The following is a 20,873-nucleotide window of genomic DNA, read 5'->3' as shown; positions in this document are numbered from 1 at the left end:
CACATAGATAAAATTACTTCTTCATCACTCACGGTGTTCAGATTCATAGAGGAGAATGATTTCATCAGGAAGGATATGGAAGTGCTTTCCAGAGCAAGATTTGACACTGAGGCAAAATAAAGGTCTGACTTTCCTTCTTATGTTTTTTGTTCTGGTAATGTTTGCTTTTACAATAGCCCCAATTGCTATGCTTTTTTTCCTTGTCTTTCATTTTTGCTGAGAGGAGTACAATCAACACGTTTTGTTGTGTGGTGATGCCTTTCTCACCAACAGATCATTGTGTAACATAAAACCAGTGGAAGATAAAGGTAAGATTAAAGCCACAACTGAATAAAAGGCAAATGAAGAGCTCAGCCTGAAAACACAAATTAGAGATGTTGCCCTGTTTTGGTAAAACACCATGTGCCTGAAATTGTCACTCTACAAGAGTCCTTATATTTTCCTGAGCAAAGAAATGATGCATGAGCACATTTCAGAGTTTTTGCCATTTAATGCCCAGGTTTGCAGAATTCTTAAAGTGCTTAACAAATCCATTACAGCTATCAAAAGTGAGGTATAGCTAAGTTTAGATTTTTCTTTATTTTATAATTGGAGTAGACGTGGATGGATAGTGTGCCTAACCAGAAATTAATTGTCTTTGTTGTCTTGCCATGATAATCAGCCTTTAAAAGCAGTGAATTAAAAAATTTTTGGCTTTTATTAACATTGCCTTCTTTCTCCAATTTGTGATTGGTGTCATTAATAAAAACCCCAAAATCTCACTGTTGTTTTCTTCAGCACTAACTGTATGTGAACAGAAAGAAATATTTTTCACAAATTAATATGAGGATTCATACCTAATTTAATTCTTTAATTTCCTATTCTTTGAGTTCTCAATTCCTTTGCCATGTGAACTCAATGCTCTTTCCTACTGCTTGCTTGTGTTTTGTTTTCTGGAGTAGAAAATGGGCTGAAACTTGCAGTCAGACTCCAGCCACAACTGAATTCTTGTGCAAAAGTTGATGGCAGCTTGTAAAAATAACCTTCCTTCTTAAAGATTCTTTATAAACAATTTCTAAACTATTACAGTTTATTTCAGTTTTAGTATGTATTTATACAGAAATGCAGCACTTGGTTTGATCTAGAGGAACTTAATTTACTCTGAAATATATAAAATCTTTTTAAATGTTTTTTTAATGTGAAATAAGGGGTGGCCACTTGGGATGAATATAAGACTGTTGTCAGAGTGTGCAGGGAGGCAACTAGGAAAGCTAAAGCCTCATTGGAGTTGTACCTTGGAAAGGACATCAAGGACAAGAAGAAGGGCTTTTTCAAATACATTGCAGACAAAACTAACACTAGAGGCCATGTAGGCCTACAGGTGAATGGGATGAGTGCCCTGGTGACACAGGATACACAGAAGGCAGTTACTGAATGCCTTCTGTGCCTCTATATACTGCTGGAGATTATCCTCAGGAGCCCCAGCCTCCAGAGGAAGTCAGGTTAAAGATGGAGTTTTGTTTCATTGATGAGGACTGGGTTAAGGATCAGTTGAGCAGTCTGGATGTGCATAAATCCATGGGCCCTGGCACCCATGGGTGCTGAGGGAGCTGGCGGAAGTCATTACTAAATCACTCTCCATCATCTTCAGTAAGTCGTGGAGAACAAGAGAGGTGCCTGAGGACTGGAGAAGAGCAAATGTCACTCCAGTCTTCAAAAAGGGCAAGAAGGAGGAGCTAGCAGCAGGACAGACTGGTCAGCCTCACCTCCGTCTCTGGAAACGTGATGAAACGACTTATTCTGGGTGCTGTCTCCAGGTATTTAAAGGACAAGAAGGTCATTAGGAGCAGTCAACATTGTTTTGCCAAGGGGCAGAACTAATAGCCTTTGATGAAGATGTAACCAGGTGAGTAGATGGTGGTAGTGCAGTGGATGTGGTTTATCTGGATTTCAGTAAAGCGTTTGACATGGTCTCCCACAGCATCCTGACAGCAAAACTGAGAAAGTGTGGGCTGCATGATCAAGTAGTGTGGTGGGAGTGTTAACTGATTGAAGGGAAGAAGGCAGAGAGTTGTGATCAATTGGGCAGGATCTAATTGGAGGCCTGTATCTAGCAGAGTCCCTCAGGGGTTGGTGCTGGGACCAATAGTGTTCAATATAGTAATCAATGAACTTGATGAGGGAACAGCAAGTTTGCTGACGATACTGAACTGGGAGGAGTGGCTGACACACCAGAAGGCTGTGCTGCCATTCAATGAGACCTGGACAGGCTGGAGAGTTGGGCAGGGAGACATCTAATTATAGAATTATAGAATTATAGAATGTTAGGGGTTGGAAGGGACCTTTAGAGATCATCTAGTCCAACCCCCAGCAGAAGCAGGTCAACCTATATCAGGTCACATAGGAACATGTCCAGGCGGGTCTTGAAGACCTCCAAGGAAGGAGACTCCACAACCCCTCTGGGCAGCCTGTGCCAGGGCTCCCTCACCCTCACAGTGAAATAGTTTTTTCTTATATTTAAATTGAACTTTTTGTGTTCCAGCTTCATTCCATTACCCCTTGTCCTGTTGATAGATACAATAGAAAAAAAGGATGTCCCACCATTTAGATATTGCAATTCAACAAGGGCATGTGTAGAGTCTTGCATCTGGGAAAGAATAACCCCAGGTACCAGTACAGGTTGGGCATGAACTGTTAGGGAGTAGTACTGGGGGAAGGGACCTGGGGGTCCTGGTGGACAGCAGGATGAGCATTAGCCAGCAATGTGCCCTCGTGGCCAAGAAGGCTGATGGCATCCTGGGGTGTATTAGAAGGGCTGTGGGCAGTATGTTGAGAGAGATTCTCATAGTTATTTATCTGTTCCCCTATCTGGTCTCTTAAGACATGCAACTGTTAAAATATATAAGCTGTAGTATGAAATATTATTTATGTGCCATCTGCTGCAGCAATGCAGAGACCTAATCAAGATTGTGCTAGTGATATTGATGCACTAAAAATATAATAACACACTAAAAAGTACACACATAGCATAATTGGTTTCCAATGAAAACAAAAGCTTAGCCAAGTGAACTGCATTCAGGTACTTAATAAAGTGAGATCAATTTTGGAGTTAGTGACAAAAGAGAATTATTTTCAGGATGAAAATAGTTTCAGGTGCAACTACAACAGAACAAAAAGTTTTTAAAAGCTCTCTTATGCTTAAGAAGAAGCGAGGAAGGACATATTTTTATGGGTGTGTTCCTTTAATGTGAATTGCTGCTCCAGAAACAAAGCAATGAGTTTAAATGTTCTGTTCCAGAATTATGCAGAATTGGTCATGTGCAACATGAAGCCCATCCCCACCCCTCCACTCTCTCTGGTGGATGCAGTGTAAAGATCTTTGCACTGCAGTGGGAAGCCTTCCATCTTTACAGAGGAATTGTATCTTCTCCTCCTCTCTTTCCTTCTGAATTTGGAAAATCATATCCATTGGTCTTTTAGACTTAGGTGAAATGTTTCATTATTGCATAAAATTCCTTATTTTTCACAAGATTTGATCCAAGTTGGCGTTAGCTCTTTCTTCACGTGCATCTATAATGGAGGAGATTGAACCTAAATTTGGAAGGGGAAGCCTAGAAGTATGTTTGGCTGAACCGGCTGTCCTGATATGGATGACAGGAATGGAGGATGAAGCATGATTGACTTATGTTTCCATTCATAAATCATGTTTTGTGAAGCTGATGCTAATGTTGTAGTATCACAGGAAGTTTAAGGGAGTTCTTATCTTTTTCTTATCAGCCATACTAAATATGCAGTTGAAGTACAGGGCCCCCGTGTCTGTGTTTAAAGAATTTGAAATGAAAGATTTTAGCATAAATCATAAGAAAAATACAGGACAACTGAAACAGAAATATTTGTAGCGTCACATATTAGCATTGTTCATTGAGCAAGTCATGAAACTGCCTACCAAGAGCAGAGATATAACCCTGAAACAGGACTTTTGGGAGCATGCTTAGACCCAGTATTCGGTGACACTAAATATCGTACTTTCAGCACCCCATGCACTGGATACATCTTAGGGATCTGCTTCTTTAATAAGGATCATCTCAGCTCAAGAGGGACAGAGAACTTCTGAAGAGAGTCCAGCACAGGGCCACCAAGATGATCAGGGGACTGGAGCATCTTTCATATGAGGAAAGGCTGCAGGAACTGGGGCTGTTTAGTCTAGAAAAGAGAAGACTGAGGGGAGATCTTATTAACATTTACAAATATCTAAATGGTGGATGTCAGGAGGTTGGGACATCCCTTTTTTCAGGATGTGAAAGGACAAGGGGTAATGGGATGAAGCTGAAACACAAAAAGTTCCACTTAAACATACGGGAAAAAACTATTTCACTGTGAGTGTGATGGAGCTCTGACACAGGCTGCCCAGAGGGATTGTGGAATCTCCTTCCTTGGAGGTCTTCAAGACCTGCCTGGACACGTTCCTATGTGACCTGATCTAGGTGACCCTGCTTCTGCAGAGGAGTTGGACTAGATGATCCCTAAAGGTCTCTTCCAAACCCTACCATTCTATGATTCTATGATCTGTTCTCCACTGACGTTTAAATTCATTTCCTGGGCCCACTGCACTCAAGCTACATTTCATTAGCACACTAGTAAAGCTGGTTTGTAGGTTGCTGTCTTTCCTCTGCTCCAAGCCTGTTGCTCTTCCTGTTGGAGGGGATCTTTGGAGAGCTCCCAGGGAATACAGCTTCTCATTACTGCACTAGTCCACTGCCATCAGTACTTCTGATGCTCTGCTTCTGTCAGCTGTCATTTCCTTTTGTGTCATCCCTTGGTTCCCGTGATCAGACTGAATTCATTCAATTATCTTCCTGGGGCTTTTTTTCCACTTGCATGCGAATTTTGTGACACCATCTTCCTCTCTGCTAGTCTTCATTTTGTTTTTATTTCATTTTACCTTCTTCACACTTGTGTTCATGAGGTGTGAATAAACAACAGAAACACACTCTTGTAACTCTTTTATCAATGAATATCTAAGTGATGGATAATGACCCTTTGTAATGCAGATGCTAACTTCTGTTCTTATGTCCATGTAATGTGTTTCTGCTACTACTTACATTGTTACCTAGCAGCAGTCAATAGAAGACACGTTTCAGTGGTAGGCTACTGTACGTGGCAATGAGCTGTGTATAGCCTTGTTTTGATAAGCTCTGTTACGGATCATTGCTCACACTGGATTGTAAAATCTGATGTCTATGTGCTACATGAACACATTGTCTAAATTCTCTTACCAGGATGGGGATTTTGATTTCGTGGCACTCTGGTTTCACAGAAACAGTTTATACAAGTGCTAAAACCAGTCCAGACTCTTAGACAATATTTTTTTCCTAGATCATATTTGATACTAAGTTTGCTTGTTAGTTTGTCTTAATTTTTGTTTTATAGGTCATTTATGCTTTCTAAAATGATTTTATGATATTGAGGTCATCTAGATTTGCATGTGTTTATGGAACTGGGGTTTACTGCTTAAGCCCACTTGTTTTGTGTACAGTATACTACGAATTTTGTCCATGCTGTAGAGAGATGGTTGAAGAGAAAAAGTAGATGGTGCAGGATTTGAGGTTCCACAGGTATAAGGAGATTTTCTCATGTTGCCACGATTTTGTGTTGGGCTTTTGGTTGAGGTTTTTTTTTTGGGGGGGGAAGGGGGATGGTGTTTGAATTTTTAGATTGGTTTTGGGATTGGATTTTTTTTTCTTTCTTGAATGGTGTTTGCGTCTTAAGGCAGTTCATTGTCTTTGGACTCAAAACATTCCTTGTCCAGAAAGTCCGTCAGGAACCTGAGGGACTGGCTGAGTGCAGTGTGGTGTGATAGCATAGCCTGATAGAATTGTGCAGGAGTTTATATTCATTGCAGACTTTTCCAACAACTTGCATATTAAGTATGGGGTATTTATTCTCGTGATGTGTAACCTCAGTGAAGCCCAGGCAAACTGGCTGCTGTGTTTGGATCTTATACATCAGACCTGCTTTTAGATTTCTTGTTTACTAGTAGCTCACCCTTCTCCATACAGACACCATCTGTTACCCCTTCAGAGGTTCAGGATTTATGTCCAGCAGCATGGAGTCCCTGGAATCTGTTTCGAACCTCAGATTCCCCTGTGGTTTCACAAGGAATTCTTTGGATTTAACTTCTTTCATCTATCCCATTGCAGTGAAGGCAGACAGACATACAGATACAGACCTTTCAAAAGTTTTAAATAAAATTTTCTTAGGTAGCATAGAGGTATAAGCGTCAAGGGGAAAACTCAATATTAAGTGTCCTCCAGTTACCTCTTCTCTCTGTGCTGGCTTTTAGGCAATGTGAGAATGAAATTATGAACTTGGAATCTTTTGTCTGTATCTCAACTGTTCTGCATAATATGGGGTATTTCTCTATAGGTTTCTGAATAGGTTATCTTCCACTGATATAATTTCTTATTACCATTTCTGACTGGCATACAACCCAACAGCAGGGGAAGTTTTGCTCTGCCTACTTGTGGTTGAATCTCCTCTTTCCTGTACCCCTCCATCTTGAACATCTTGCCTATATCTTTTAAGAATCACTTTTACAGTAATTTACTACTCTTTAGGAATTTCCTGATATCTAAATCTCAGACTCTTAAGACACACTTGGTACTGCAGTTTTGCCTAATCTTCCGCTACATTATTGTTCTTAGAAGTTCTACCTGAAGGCTTGGAGCCATCCGTCCTACTGGGTGTTCAGGCCAAGTTCAGAGAGCAAATGCAGAACTGCTTCTTCAACCAAGGTTTTCCTGATGCATTGATTTCAAAACCTCAAGCAGAATTCATAAACTCTGCCTCCCAGCTACTGTAACACTGTGATAGTTTCCTGACTAGATTCTTATTCTTTTATATGAATGGTAAAATGTACCACAAGAAAATGATCCTTACTTGAATATTGGTTTTGCCTGTTCAAATGTACTTGTATTTTCAGCATTTATTTTAAATTCTGTTAAGAATAAAATTGGTTTTAAGATGACTGGTTTTTTTTAGCATTTTCCCTCCCTCTCTCTCTCATTTCAGATGTTGCAGTTGTGGACATGAGTGATATTTCCAAGCAGCCATCACTGTTCTACCACCTTGGCGTGCGTGAAAGCTTTGACATGGCTAATAATGTTATACTCTACCACGACACTGATGCTGACACTGCTCAGTCTCTCAAAGTAAGGTTCTCAGTTCAAAATCTGCTTCATTTCAAAAATATCTTTAAGTCCTGCAAACACTTGTGTTTATTCTTTTTTTCTGTTTCCATCTAATATCATTTCCTAATAGCTACATAACTAAATCATGCTAAGAAAAACAGCTGCTAGCAAAAATAGTAATGGTTAAAATAATATAAAAGTTTGTAAGAAAAGATCCATTGTATGGATCACATGATTAGACTTGGAAATGAGAGTGCAGGTCTGATTTTTTTCCTTCCTTTGCCACTTTGAATTAGCGTAGATGTAGAAAATGTTATGGCTTGTGTAGTGATGACAGTTGAAAAAGTGCTGTCTGTATTGCAACCTACTCCTACTATTGAAGCACTTCTGTCAGATGAGGTTTGTATTTCCTGGGTGCTGAGTAGCTAAGACTACAAGAATCTCCTTTTTATTGCTCTGTTTGAAGATAAAAAAGAGATCTTCAACAAATCTTTTTATAGGCCTGTTGTTTGTTTGTGTAGGTCAGATAATACATGCTATACACTTAAGTCCTGAAATTGCTGTTCTGGGTGAAAGTCATACATTGTGCCCCTGTGGCCAAGAAGGCCAATGGCATCCTGGGGTGTATTAGAAGGGCTGTGGGTCGAGAGAGATTCTCCTCCCCCTTTACTCTGCCCTCATTAGACCACATTGTGTTCAGTTCTGGGCCATTTAGTTCAAGAAGGACAGGGAGCTGCTGGAGAGAGCTCAGCACAGGGCCACCAAGGTGATGCAGTGGGGCATCTTCCTTATGAAGAAAGGCTGAGGGAGCTGGGGCTCTTTAGCTTGGAGGAGACTGAAGGGTGACCTCATTCATGTTTACAAATATGTAAAGGGCGGGTGTCAGGAGGATGGAGCCAGGCTCTTCTCAATGATGTCCAAGGACAAGACAAGGGGCAATGGGTGCAAGCTGAAACATAAGAGGTTCCAAAGAAACATAAGGAAAAACTTCTCACTGTGAGGGTGAGGAGCACTGGAACAAGTTGCTCAGATGGATTGTGGAGTCTCCTTCTCTGGAGACATTCCAAACCCACCTGGATGAGTTCCTGTGTGACCCACTCTAGGTGATCCTGCTCTGACAGGGGGCTTGGACTAGATGATCTTTTGAGGTCCCTACAAACCATTAAGATTCTGTGATTCTACTCTGATGTGTCTAGTATCCCATATTTCCTTTAATCAGCTGGTAGTCCACGTACACATTCACATTCTGTGTGACCTGGAGTCACAAGAACTCAGAATTGGAGCCTTTCACATTCTTTACTCAAAGAGATTGTCTATATAGATATGCACTAAGGCATGCTGGCATGCTGTCCATTCCTCTAGCTAATCTGGGTGGGCAGGAATACCACTTTTCATCCTGCATTCGTAGTATGCATGACTACAAAGAGTTATTTCATTTTTATTTTTCATTAACACATTTTAACCTTTCTTTTATGCTGTCACTCAGATGTTCTCATCAGCTTGGTTCTCCCAAGGATATGGCAAAGTTTGGGAAGCACAGGCTATTTATCTTCTATTTGTCTCTGCCCAGAATGGGGGCTTCTGTGAATGGCTTTGAGTTCTGCACTTCGTGCCAAGCATGAATGCATACACCTGCTCAATAACTGGAGTGCTGAATGACCTCCAAGGTTACATCCATCTTCAGACTGATTGTTGCTGGAACTTGCAAGTCTTTGCACTGTCAGTTCTGGAGCCTTTTTTTTTCTAAGCGTGTACAGCTCGAGGACAAGTCTGGGGACATGGGAAGACTGGAGAGTGATTGGGTCATTTAAGGCTAGAAAAGCTGTTACCTGTCTTCATCTTTCTTCTGCTAGGAGCTTCATCAATGTCACCAATCTTTTTGTCGTCTGCCAGGTGTTTGCATAACCTCCATAGCCCTAGCATTTCTTGCTATGGGATCTGAAGGCTTGGTTTAAGTTGCCAGAACCATGGAGAAGAGATCCTATGGATCAAGTGCTGGAGTTAGTTTAAGCAGGGCACTGGGACCTGGTTCAGCCCTACCCTGATGTCCTTGATACTTCTTCTGCAGTTGAGCTCCAGTTGAATATTGGGTGCCTAATATGCTTAGGAACACTTCAGAAGGTAGACAGGGATTGTTCTTGGGGTCTTTCAGTGAAGAACTGTTCATGATATATTTCATGGCTTAGATGCTGGGTAGCTGCCAGAAGAGTTAAGTTCTCACTGTTGAGAAAGAGCTTTATCTGCAGTAGATAAAGCTGTACTGGAGATACTTGCTTAACTAGGTAGACATAGTAATTTTAAGATATATGATATTTCAGATGTCTAAGCCTTCCATCACTTTTGTTCTGAGAGATTTTATTTGGTTTAGGAAATTTAAGTTAATCAGTAATTCTGTTTAGATTTTAGTACCTTAATGCATTTTTTACTGGCTGCTGATGTTTTTTTATTCTCAGGTTTAGGACTAATTGGATCACATTTTTCCCTTCAATAATTTAATACTTGGATCTAGGTTGCTGTGCCATGCCTCTTAAGAGTGCCTAGCCTAAGTGTTACAAAGGCAGTATGACTGCTGTTACTTCTACTGGGAAAATCTTTGTAGTTCAGCAGCCTGACTTGATATAGCTATTTCTTAGGACTCATCCTGAAATTCTCACAAGAATTCTCTCTTCAGTTTCACCAATGCTCTTTCCAAAACAACCTAGTTCTAAACCTATAAAAGAATAATCCAGGTTTCAAGAGGGTCATATTTGCAGAACTAAACCTCTTAGGTGATTTCTGATATTTTGTCAGTTGTTGAGAAAATGGACACATGTGCACTAATTGTCCAAGTGGATTTCAAGCTGTCAGATGTGAAGTTACTCAAACAGAAACATCTTAGGTTTTCAGAGCATTAATAATTAAATAAATAATAATTACATCATGTCAATTACCTTGCTTAGAAACAAGTCTGTATCTAACATTGGTAGTGTGGCTTATCTGGAGATCCCTTTAGTTTCATTAAGCAGTGTTCATTGGACATGCTAGCCATCACTACAAGGAGGAGAAGGTTACTTACCAGCAACTGGAAATCTCTGACATCTAGTTCATCATCTGCGTCATAGTTCAGTATCTCTCTTTAGATTTTGAGGTGGGAAGAATTAGGGTGTAGGAAGAGTGTGTTGATTTGTGCCCATCTGGGTAGGAAGGGACTCTTGGGTATCTTAAAGATAGTCTTTCATAGAAAAATATCACCAGCTTTGAATGATTTTTGTCTGTCTCACAAATGCCCTAAGTGTGACTGAGTATGTGGTTATATTGGAGAGATTATCTCCAATTATTGGCAAGTACATCTTTCTTCATCTTCTGAATTTCTTTTTTGAGTTGTTAATTTTCCCTACCCTGAAACACTAAGACTTTTCTTGGTGTTGTTCTGTCCATTTACTTGGCAATTGCTGTGGCAGGAAATGTGAATTATGCTGTGAAGAACAAATCTGCATGTGTGTCTATGTATATGTATAGTGGTTATTTTTATTGGAAATAATAATTCTCAGTAAAAAAATGAATAAAGATTTTATTCTCTTCTTTAACATTTTATTATCTTTTTTTTTCCCCTCCAGGATATGGTATCTCAGAAAAACACAGTAAGTATTAAATCCACATTCATTTTAAAACACAAAATGAGGACGTTCTATTTGAAGTAACTCTAGCAACAAAGTTTCCATGCATATATATGCTCTATAACATTTAAGGAAGTTTAGTTTAGCTGTATAAAACTCAAACTAGTGGAGATCTTTTTAACTGCCTTTCCAAAGCAAAGCTAGATTAAAAAATTACTTTTCTTTAGAAGTTACTTTTTAAGTTCTACAAAAGTCCTGGTAGATATATAGATAGGTTAACAGATCAAAATGTAAACTGAGAAATTCATAGTCTCTTCCTCCCTCTACCACTTTCACCCACTTGTTCAAATGTCTCTGTGTGTGTGATGACTTAATAAGACCTACTCCTGTATGTTAAACTGCTTGGCTACTGTAAAGCCATCCTCTTCTTCACAGATTTTACTTAGAAATGCAAAAGCTTATTTCCCAAAGTAAAACTATTCTTACCCTTAATACAAATAAAGCCAAACATGTCAGTAAACCTGAACCAAGGTAGAATTTAGCAGTTATTGTAGGCTTATTGTCATGGTGTTTTAGAAGGCTAAATGTTTTGTCATATATCACATCATGTCAATAGTTATTTTCTTGAGTGCTCTACATTGTTATTTTGGGGACTACTGAATTTGAGAAAATCTTAAACTTCCACTCATTCGTTTCTGTTTCCCCACATTCACTACACAGTTTTATTTTCTTCTGAAGAATATACAGTAAGACTAAAATAACAAAATGTTAGAGTTTGCTAATAATCTAAAATAGAACTAGAAGAGATAATGCATTAGTCAGAGCAGTTTATTTTGAGCTGCTGTGTATACTTGGCCACAGTGCTGCAGTAGGCTAAAGATAGATCAGGTTGAGCATGTGAGTAAACTCTAGGTCATTTTCCTATTTATCTTGGTGATCTTTGGACTAGTTTCACCTGTGAGGTGTGAACTGCATCTGCTGGTCTGTAGCTCTCTGAAGAAGAAGGACCTTAGAATGAGGCAGATTTGCTTGTAAGTGCTACTATCCATGAACTGGTGAATGGATCCAAATGTCACAAGAGTTTTCCCCTCCACAACAAGAGGAATAGTTGTGGCTGTGGTAGTAATTCCAGAAATTAAGAAAAGGCAAAGAGAATGGTAGCAAGTTCAGTTGAGCACTATTAAATTAGCAGCCTGCAGTCTTTTTCTTCTGGTAGATTCTTTCTCCCATAGAGAGGACTTATTTACCATCTCATGGAAGAGAAGATGGATCTGGTGATATGGTTTCTACAGCAGGACCTGACATTAGACATATAAACACCATGCATCTAGCAAAAAGAGTAGGAAGGCATTCTGAAACTACGGTCTTGATTGTTCCTTTGAAAGGATGATTTGCCTGAGCCACTTTCTTCAAAGTGCTTAAATTGTGAGTAAAATGCAGTGAGGAAAATATAAATGACTTTAAATAATAGGTATGGATTCTTGACCCTTTTGGGTAATTTGGAGTTGTTCATATTGTCTTTTATTAGATAAATGTACTTCCATCTTGCATTCTTTTATCAGTTTTTTGAAATCAGAAATGACAACAAACTAATTCCCAAGGTAAATAGTTAATGAGTAAAAACTTCTTGTTTGTCTAAGTTGGAGTTGACTTCAAATAGACAATTACTTTCCTCTTCTCTCTGACCCTGTAAGAGACATGCAGTTTGCTACTGCCCCAGCATGATGCCACTGCTTCATTACTTGGTTAAATATTTTACAGCCATACAAGCAATATCTTGTTTGCAGTTAGTTGCTGATGAGGGCTGCTGGGCTGTTAAGTAGCTAGAAAAGTGTTGTGAATTTACTGTGCCAAATCAAGTGCACAACCATTTAAGTTTAAATGATAAAGATGAGATACAATGGTTAATACCCCCATAGTAGGGATTTGTATATTCCTTTCTCTTTTCCTGATTGAAAAGTGTGGATATGCCTCTGCCATAGCTGTAGAATAGCAGAAGGGGCTTAAATGCGCTCTTCACTAGGATCTGGAGATGAATCGCAGAGAGAATAGATAGTTGGTCTGCTAAACCTTCCTCCAACTCTGAGGTAGCCACAGGAAAACTATTGCTGTTTTTTTGAAGACAAGTCCTCTCTGTGTTTTATAAGCTCTATGTCCACACATCTGCACTGTGTATAAAAAAAAGGAGACAACTGAGATTGCTACCAGACACAGCACACTATTTTTCCAGCAGCACGAGTAAAATTTTCTGTGCTGGCTGCTGTAGTTTAAATCTTTTTTTGAGGTTTTCTTGCCCTCACCTTTGGTATTTGTCTTGCAAATCTCAGGTCACATACAAAGATGAAAAAAAAATATAGCATAGATCAGATGTAAAGCCATGTTAAAGATGCAGAGAAGTTGAATATCTGGGATAATTATATTGTGTGTATTACAAGTAAGCCTGGAACTAAGCCTGTAAAAAAAACTTTATTCTAATTTAGCATCAAGGAGGAGGCAAGAGCAAGGAAACTGGACATAAAGGTGAAAACAATGCATAGAAAAAAGGTCAGCAGTTCTTTTTAGATTTGACATGAGTACAGCTGACCTAACAGTGAAAACTACAAAGCAGCACTCTGCTTGCTGTGAGTCTGAGAGGTTTAATAGCATACTATCTGAAAAAAGAGTCTAAGAGTAGGAGAGCTTCCTTCCTTCCTTCCCTCCACCATCCAGGAATGAAGTTTTCAGGGTTAAGATAAGATGGGAAATGTGATTCCGTTCTACTTGACTCCCTCAAAGAAGCAATTAAAATTCTGTATTGATAATTTATTGCATACTAGGATACAAAAAGGAAAAAATATTGGCTATGGGAGTTCAGTTCCCAAGAAAGAATTGCCCTAGCTTGAAATTCAAGGTCATGATCCTGTGTCTCATCAGTGAGATTTCTTTCTGTAGAACTCCTCTGAGCTTTGAAGATTATTCTCTGCTATTTTTACTGCAGGTGTATGCACAGCTTCCTGGTTTCTGTCAAAATTACCATTGATGAAGTTAATTGCAAATAGGCAGTCTTGCAGAAAAGTCAAGATTTGAGAGCACGGTGGATGCTACTGGACTGCAGGGCATGGGAAAACAAATTTACTGATGGAAAATGGGCTTGTGCTCTGGGATTTCTTTAGATGTCAGCTAAATGTTGCTTTACTGGAGAAATGACATTTCAAGAATTCTTGGAAGCAAAAATAATCTTCCCCCAAAACCAATGTAACAGACAAAATTAATGGGAAAGTTGTTCTATTTTGATGCAACATTTTGTTGATTTCCTTGATTTGTTGTTTGTTTGGTTGTTTGATTTTTTTCTCAATTGGGAAATTTCTTGTTTCTATACAGAATTTTAAGGAATAGTGTATATAAAAATGTCCCAGATAGAGTGAAAGAAAGAGTGCACAAGGGGTTTTTTAGAAACTGTTGGACTGAGGAAGCAAGATACACGGTTCTTCTGGCAGTAGTTGTAGCACTGGTTGCACATAGTTTGAGATACATGCTTTGACCCATTCAATTTGATCTAGTCTGCGGTGAGAACACAAACTGGAACTTCTGACTGGCAATTACAGGATATAAGGAGAAAGATTTAATAGTTAATTTTTATTTAGTTAATGGTGTGCCTGAAGAAATTTGAGTAACCCTGTTAATTGCTTTTAGGGAGGGCATTTAAAGAAATGTAAGCTGACTGTTAAACCAAAAGGTTTATTATGTTATACTTAGCCCTGAGGGTCTGATGAGGTATTTTCAGATATTTAAATGGGGGTTTTTTTCTTCATTAAATCTTATAGCAGCTCTTATAGTAAGTAGAGAATAATGTCTGGGCCATGGAGGAGTCATTAGCAAAAATTTCTTCTTGATCTAAAGGGAATAGAATTGCAATTTATCCTTGCCACAAGGAATTTTTATGTTGAAAAATCACTTTTTATTGTAATTGGCAGAGTCTCTTCAGAGTTTCAGTAGCTGACTAAATTAGACTGTATCTATGATTTCAAGGCAATGAATGTTTAAGAAAACTAAATAGGAAGATGTTGGCACTTGAACTCATATTCTCCAATTTAGTAGCCCCAGTGGATTGAAATGAGAGCCAAGACTCTAAAGTATGATTACATTGTGTGAATCTAATAGCCTGAAGACGTAGTATTTCAAAGTAGCTTTCTATTTTATATTTTCTGATTATTTTTGCAATATATAAAAGTTTGTATGATATTGCCACTTACTGATCTGTTTCTTAAAAAAAGCCTGAGGCAGCAGCAAGTATTAAAAACATTTGCAAAAGGGATCATCTTAAATACAGACGATCATTTTTCCCTTTTTTGTGAGAAAAGTAGAAGAATAGTACAAAAACAATGAGTAAGCAATAAATACTACTTTTAATGTTTCTAATCATGAAATATGCCACTGTTACTATTGATATAATAAAAATATTAAAGCTCTTAAAATTTATTTAGGCAAGTTAGTTTTTATGAAAATGTTACTGTCTCAGGAAATGTGTATTTGTAGTGGTTGGATTATAGTTAACTAATCAGGTGATGAATCTCATAGATCCATAAAAGCAAGACTTGAAAGCATCTTAATGATGACACAAAGAAAAATGTATAGACAAATCATGTGGCTGGACAGTGAGATGTTATATTCTGTGACTTGAAGTATTGCACTGGTTTCTTGTCCTTGTAAATATGGACTTGCTATAAATAGCTATATCTATTTTCTGCTTTTTCTTTCTTTAATAATTTCTCCATTCATGTGTCATGTCTGTCTTCTTGATTCTTATGCTTTTTTGTGGTGGTGTTTTCCTCTATCGTTTTATTTCATTTTGGAGTAGGTTGACAACCACAAAGCTTTTCTTCGGGTTCAAGTTCCTCCTGAATACCACAGTGGTAATCTGATAGGCAAAGTATGTATCACTTTAAATCTGCTTTCTGTTGAATAGATATGCCATCTTATTACTATGTTTCTGGACATTTAAAAACCTGTAAGGTTACTTTAAGAATGGATGGTATTTTCAGCCATCCCAAGCCCTTTATAGTGTAAGAAAAATTGATGGCCAGAACTAGTTCTTTATGTAATGAAGTTAAGACAGACTATCTTAAAAAGGCCACACACTCTATATGGAGGGGCTTTATCTTATAATGCAAATATTGGACAGAAGAAGCTGGAAAATTGGAGCTGGTTACTTTTCAGACATGTGGACGTGCTCACATATGTTCAGGTTTTCTAACTTGTACACACAAAAAATGTTTCTGTCATGGATAAAGATGTGGTTTTAATTGCATGGATTTCACTACCCAAAAAGAGGCAAGAAATCCAAGTCATGAGATGCTGGCTAAATGAGATTAATGCAGTGTTTCACCTGTGTCATTTAATTTTTTTCTGAAAATTGCTTTGCTTTTTCAGTAGAGAACTGCAGCTGTCTTTGTGTCACAAGATACATCATACTTTCGAATCAGATTTTTGTTTTTCTTTTTCCCATTGCAGGAAGAGCTGTTTCACTGTTACAAGAAGCTTTTGCATTGCATGGAACTCAGTGCTTATTTGACTGAACCTAAAACTAAATTGTTTTAACATAATGGTGGTTTGAGTTGCAAGTTTTCTGACTTTTTTGGTAGGAAGTAAAGATAACATTGCAACAGATAATGATATTGTTACAAGTGAGATAATGTACTGTAGAATTTATGAGGAAGGAGTGTGGCTTGATCCTTATCTGTTAGAAATAATTTAAAATTCTAAATCCTTTAACTCAGATCAGCAGCAGGATGTCACTGATACAGTTTTAAATTACATCTGTAGTTTTAGTAACTGCATGCCCTGCATTATTACTTCCTGTGAACAGTTTATTAATGTCAGACTAGTTTATTAATGCATATTAAACTGTGAAATCTTCGTATCCACTGTTTCCATTGTCTCAGCATTCTCTCATTGTTCAAGGTGAATTTAAATGGCTATGGCTTTACTGCAGGCTTAGATGATATGAAAGAATGAAAGGTATGATTTTGCTGTATGTATTTAATGCCTTGTTATCCCCAAGGTGTCTGTTGAAGGATATTTAGTGGTAGTTGATTGTATCATACTGAGCCATGCTTCAGTGCTTCTGCCTAGGCACCCTGAAACGTAGCATTTACTTCTCTTTTAACCAGCAGAATTGTTGTAGCTCAAAGTGGGATACTGCTTCTTCTGATAGCTGTGGAAAACTTCACAGGTGTCTGATTTTTGGGTTCTTGCTCAGGAATTGGGTGAGGAAGCCCTGGCCCAGGTTGCCCTGGGAGGGTGTGGAGTCTCCTTCTCTGGAGGTCTTCAAGACCCACCTGGACACGTTCCTATGTGACCTGATCTAGGTGAACCTGCTTCTGCAGGGGGATTGGACTAGATGATCTCTAAAGGTCCCTTCCAACCCCTACCGTTCTATGATTCTATGAATTGAAGATTGAACTTGCTGGTTTTGGGCTCTGAAGGGCACCTCCTTTTTTCTCTCTGGTTTCAGCACCTTGATGATGTTTGCACTTTTTCTGTGACATATTAATAATTTTGAGGGTTTACTTCTAGAATTTTGTGTTAAAGGTCTTACATATATTTTAAAAAATTTCAAAGTTTTGTTGATTGGTTGGTTGGGTTTATATTTGATGGCAGCATACAACAGGAGTTTTATTAGGCTCCTCCTCTGTAAAGTCTTTCCAATAGCTGTGTTTCTGTGTTTCTTTCTCTTTGCAACATATCATTCCTAGCATAAATTAAGCCTAAAGGAAGCAAGTACAACTCTGACCCCAAAAATTCAGGAGCAGAAGGTTAGCTTGTAACCATCAGACCCTATTAGGGTCACTTCGTTACGTACAAAAATGGAACAGTTTCGTTGTATTGATGCTTGACAAATCTGGACCATTATTCATCACCCTTGCTAATATTTGTTACTCTTTCACAGAAATGTCCTTGAACTTAATGCACATAAATCTTGCCTTAAACAGCATGCTAAAGCTTCCTAGAGCACCAACCCTAATCTAACTGGGGCTTTTTTTCTGACAGTAAAAGATTGTGTGCATACACAAGCATATTTCCACTTTCATTTGTTTTCTAAAGCATGCCTGTTTTTCTTTTAGGCTTCCAGTGGCAATTATTACTTTATTCCGTACATCGTCACACCTTGTGCTGACTACTTTTGCTGTGAAAGTGATGCCCAACGAAGAGCTTCTGAGTATATGCAGCCCAGTTGGGACAATATCCTGGGGCCACTTTGTGTCCCACTGGTGGACAAGTTTATCAGCCTTCTCAAGGATGTTCATGTCACGTCATGGTAATTTTACAATGCGTACACCTCCAGAACCTTTGATAGTCTCTTTTTAATGTTATGAAAAAAGATGCAGAATCTCCAGTAGCACATATATAGTTTTTTTAGTTTATTTATTTTTATATAGTTTATATATAGTGTTCAAAGAAGCTGCTAGCTTTACTGCTTTCTGTATTGATGACCTGCAGCTGTTGCAGTTAACTAACCATGTTATGCTAGAAATTGATTTATGGTTACTTTCTGAACTATTAGTAAGCAAAGGCAGTCTGTGGGTAAGGTAAAGTGCTTAAGTGTAAATTACAGTGCATAAGGTTGTAATAGGAGATAAGATTAAGGCTTCTTCATAGAGCTCAAAGCGAAAGACTGTTCTGTCACAAAATAAGTATGTATATATATGGAAGTAGTGGGCAATCAAATGTAACTTCCATAGTTTGGTTTTTGGTTTTCTTTTTTTTTTTTTTTTACTATTAGCCTTCTGATAATCACCTGATAAACATGATGCTGTTAAGCCACTTCTACATGAGACTGTTGGAGTTTTGAGTCTTGGGGTTGGAGATGGAAGTCTCTCTCCATTACTTATCCTGTAATTTGCAGCTGCTCTGGTTTTATTTATATTTTTGGAAAACACTGGGAAGGACTGACCTTCAAGGTTTTTCTTTTTCCTGGTGTCTGAAGCATGAGGCAGTAATGAGGTCTCTCATATTTCTTTCTCTTTCCCCATTATGATCCCACCCAAGTGATAAAAACTTGCCTAAAAAAACTGCTTCTCTCACCTGGTCCCACTTTTAGGATCTCATAGATGGCTTTGCTCGCACGCACCTTGACCCTTACACTTCTATCCATGGCAGGTCTGCTGTTCTCTGGCACATTGCTGGGCAGCAACTGGGATATTGGTGGCCTGAGGAAGCACAGGCTGCTTCCTGCATCTCCAGAGCATTGCTAGAGGGGAGGCTGCATGCAGGCTGCACAGGACCGTTTTGAGGAAAGGGACAAAAGGAGAGGCAGAATTCAGTGAAGATAGTGAGCATACAGGAGAGCTGTGCTCAGTAGTGTAGACTCAGGGAACTAGTAGAACAATTGGTCCTGGTGCTAGTAAATTTTAGTACCACTTAGCATTTGTGTCATTGTGAAATGATGCTATGGGTACCAGCCTTCCAGAGCTACCTGTATACTTTGTCTCTGACATATAACCAGGGCTATGAGTGATTTTGGTTTGATAATTGTGTTGTGAAGTCCTACAGTAAAGCCTCTTTTCACTCTACCATTTTCAGACCGAAATGTCAGAAAGAGGTTTTTGTACAACTGCAGAATTAGACAGTGTCTTGGTAAACCCCTATGAACGGGAAGATGTAGCTATATGATTCCTCATTTCTGCCAAAAGCTTGAATAAGTTTGTAAGATGTTGTGTTGCATCATTCTTGAAAGTGAGACTACCATTCCTAAGTCATTTGGATACTTTTGAAAAGCATTACCCCATTATCCCCCTTTGGTTTGGTTAGCGCAAGAAGGGCTTATTATCATTAGCCTAGTAAAGGACAATGCTAGATAGAAACCTGAGACTGGAAATCCACGCTGAATGAACCTTCACTGACAGTAAAACAATTATTAAGTCTTTCCAATAATGCTTACTGTGACTTTGCTGGGTTGTATTATAAACATATATTACATGTTATATGTAAGAATTAATGTGTATTAGAGAGCTTAGTTTTGTTTGCCATATGTAGGACTTATGCTAAGCAAAGTTAAATACTTCTCAATACACAGTTGTTAATGAAAAAGGCTTTGCTGTATACACTGAGTATCTGTCAGGTGACATCTGCTACCTTCCAAACTACAGACTCCATAAGCTGCTCCAGATAAGTTACCTTTAGCTAACCTGTCCAGGGCATTTATAGCTGTCATACTGATAATATACATGTTATTTTAATTTATGTAATTCTTTTTATTATTCTACAAAAGGACAATGTGTTGCAGTGATGTTAGTGTAAATAGGATGCATTTACTGGGGCTTTTACATAGATCCTACCCATGTTATGCATTATATTCACCGAACAGTTTGCAACTAAATCAGCTTTTGGTGACTTGTTTTTGGTTTAGTTTCTTTGTCTGAAAGCCTCTGTCCTCCTTTCATGATAAAGTCATGTACCTCCTCTTTACATCACATGGGTCTTTCTTCTCTGTGTCTCTTTCTTTGCTGCTTTCTTTATGATACAAAGTACCACATCTGTCATGGTGAGTAATGGGGCAAAGAAATACCCTAGTTTTACGGTGTTGATAAATTTACCTCACAATGCTGATTATAAATGTGTGGATAGATAGGCCCACAGTCCGAAGTGGGACAAGGTGGAGTTAATGAAAAATATGGAAATGTTTGATTGTGCACCTGACTTAGAGGAAATGGCACTTTTTATTAGAAGTTATGATTTTATTAGAAATATAACTGTGTTTCATAAGAAATACCCATCAGGCTATCTCATATGTCTCTCTTTTATTTCTTTACCTTTTTATTTCTTTAGTGCTTATTATAAAGAAACACTCCTAAATGATATTAGAAAAGCTAGAGAGAAATATCAAGGAGATGAACTCGCTAAGGAGCTGGCCAGGATTAAGCTTCGTATGGACAATACTGAAGTGCTGACTTCTGATATTGTCATAAACCTGCTTCTTTCTTATAGAGATATTCAGGTATGTTTATAAAGACTAAGGAAGATTATTTTACCATGGGATTTTGACTCGTTTGCTCTTTTGTATTTGTTTATTAAACAGTGATTCAAAGTTAACACTAAGTTTTTACACTGTTTAACAGTTTGATATGTC

General features: G+C 38.4%; 1 protein-coding gene across 1 annotated transcript in view; it reads left to right on the top strand.

The window, feature by feature from the left end:
* The window catches only part of MAP3K15 (mitogen-activated protein kinase kinase kinase 15), an 87,384-nt gene that overhangs the window by 19,762 nt on the left and 46,749 nt on the right, over positions 1–20,873 (top strand). Inside the window, exons 2-5 of the mRNA XM_061988580.1 lie at positions 7,051–7,190; positions 10,766–10,789; positions 17,869–18,062; positions 20,573–20,741. Of these exons, the coding sequence (XP_061844564.1) occupies positions 7,051–7,190; positions 10,766–10,789; positions 17,869–18,062; positions 20,573–20,741 (527 nt within the window). The remainder of the gene's footprint in view (positions 1–7,050; positions 7,191–10,765; positions 10,790–17,868; positions 18,063–20,572; positions 20,742–20,873) is intronic.

This window comes from Colius striatus, chromosome 1, assembly GCF_028858725.1.
Source record: "Colius striatus isolate bColStr4 chromosome 1, bColStr4.1.hap1, whole genome shotgun sequence".
In the NCBI taxonomy this organism is placed as follows: Eukaryota; Metazoa; Chordata; class Aves; order Coliiformes; family Coliidae; genus Colius; species Colius striatus.
Note: the sequence above shows the minus strand (reverse complement) of the source record. Positions and strands in the feature narration are given on the sequence as shown.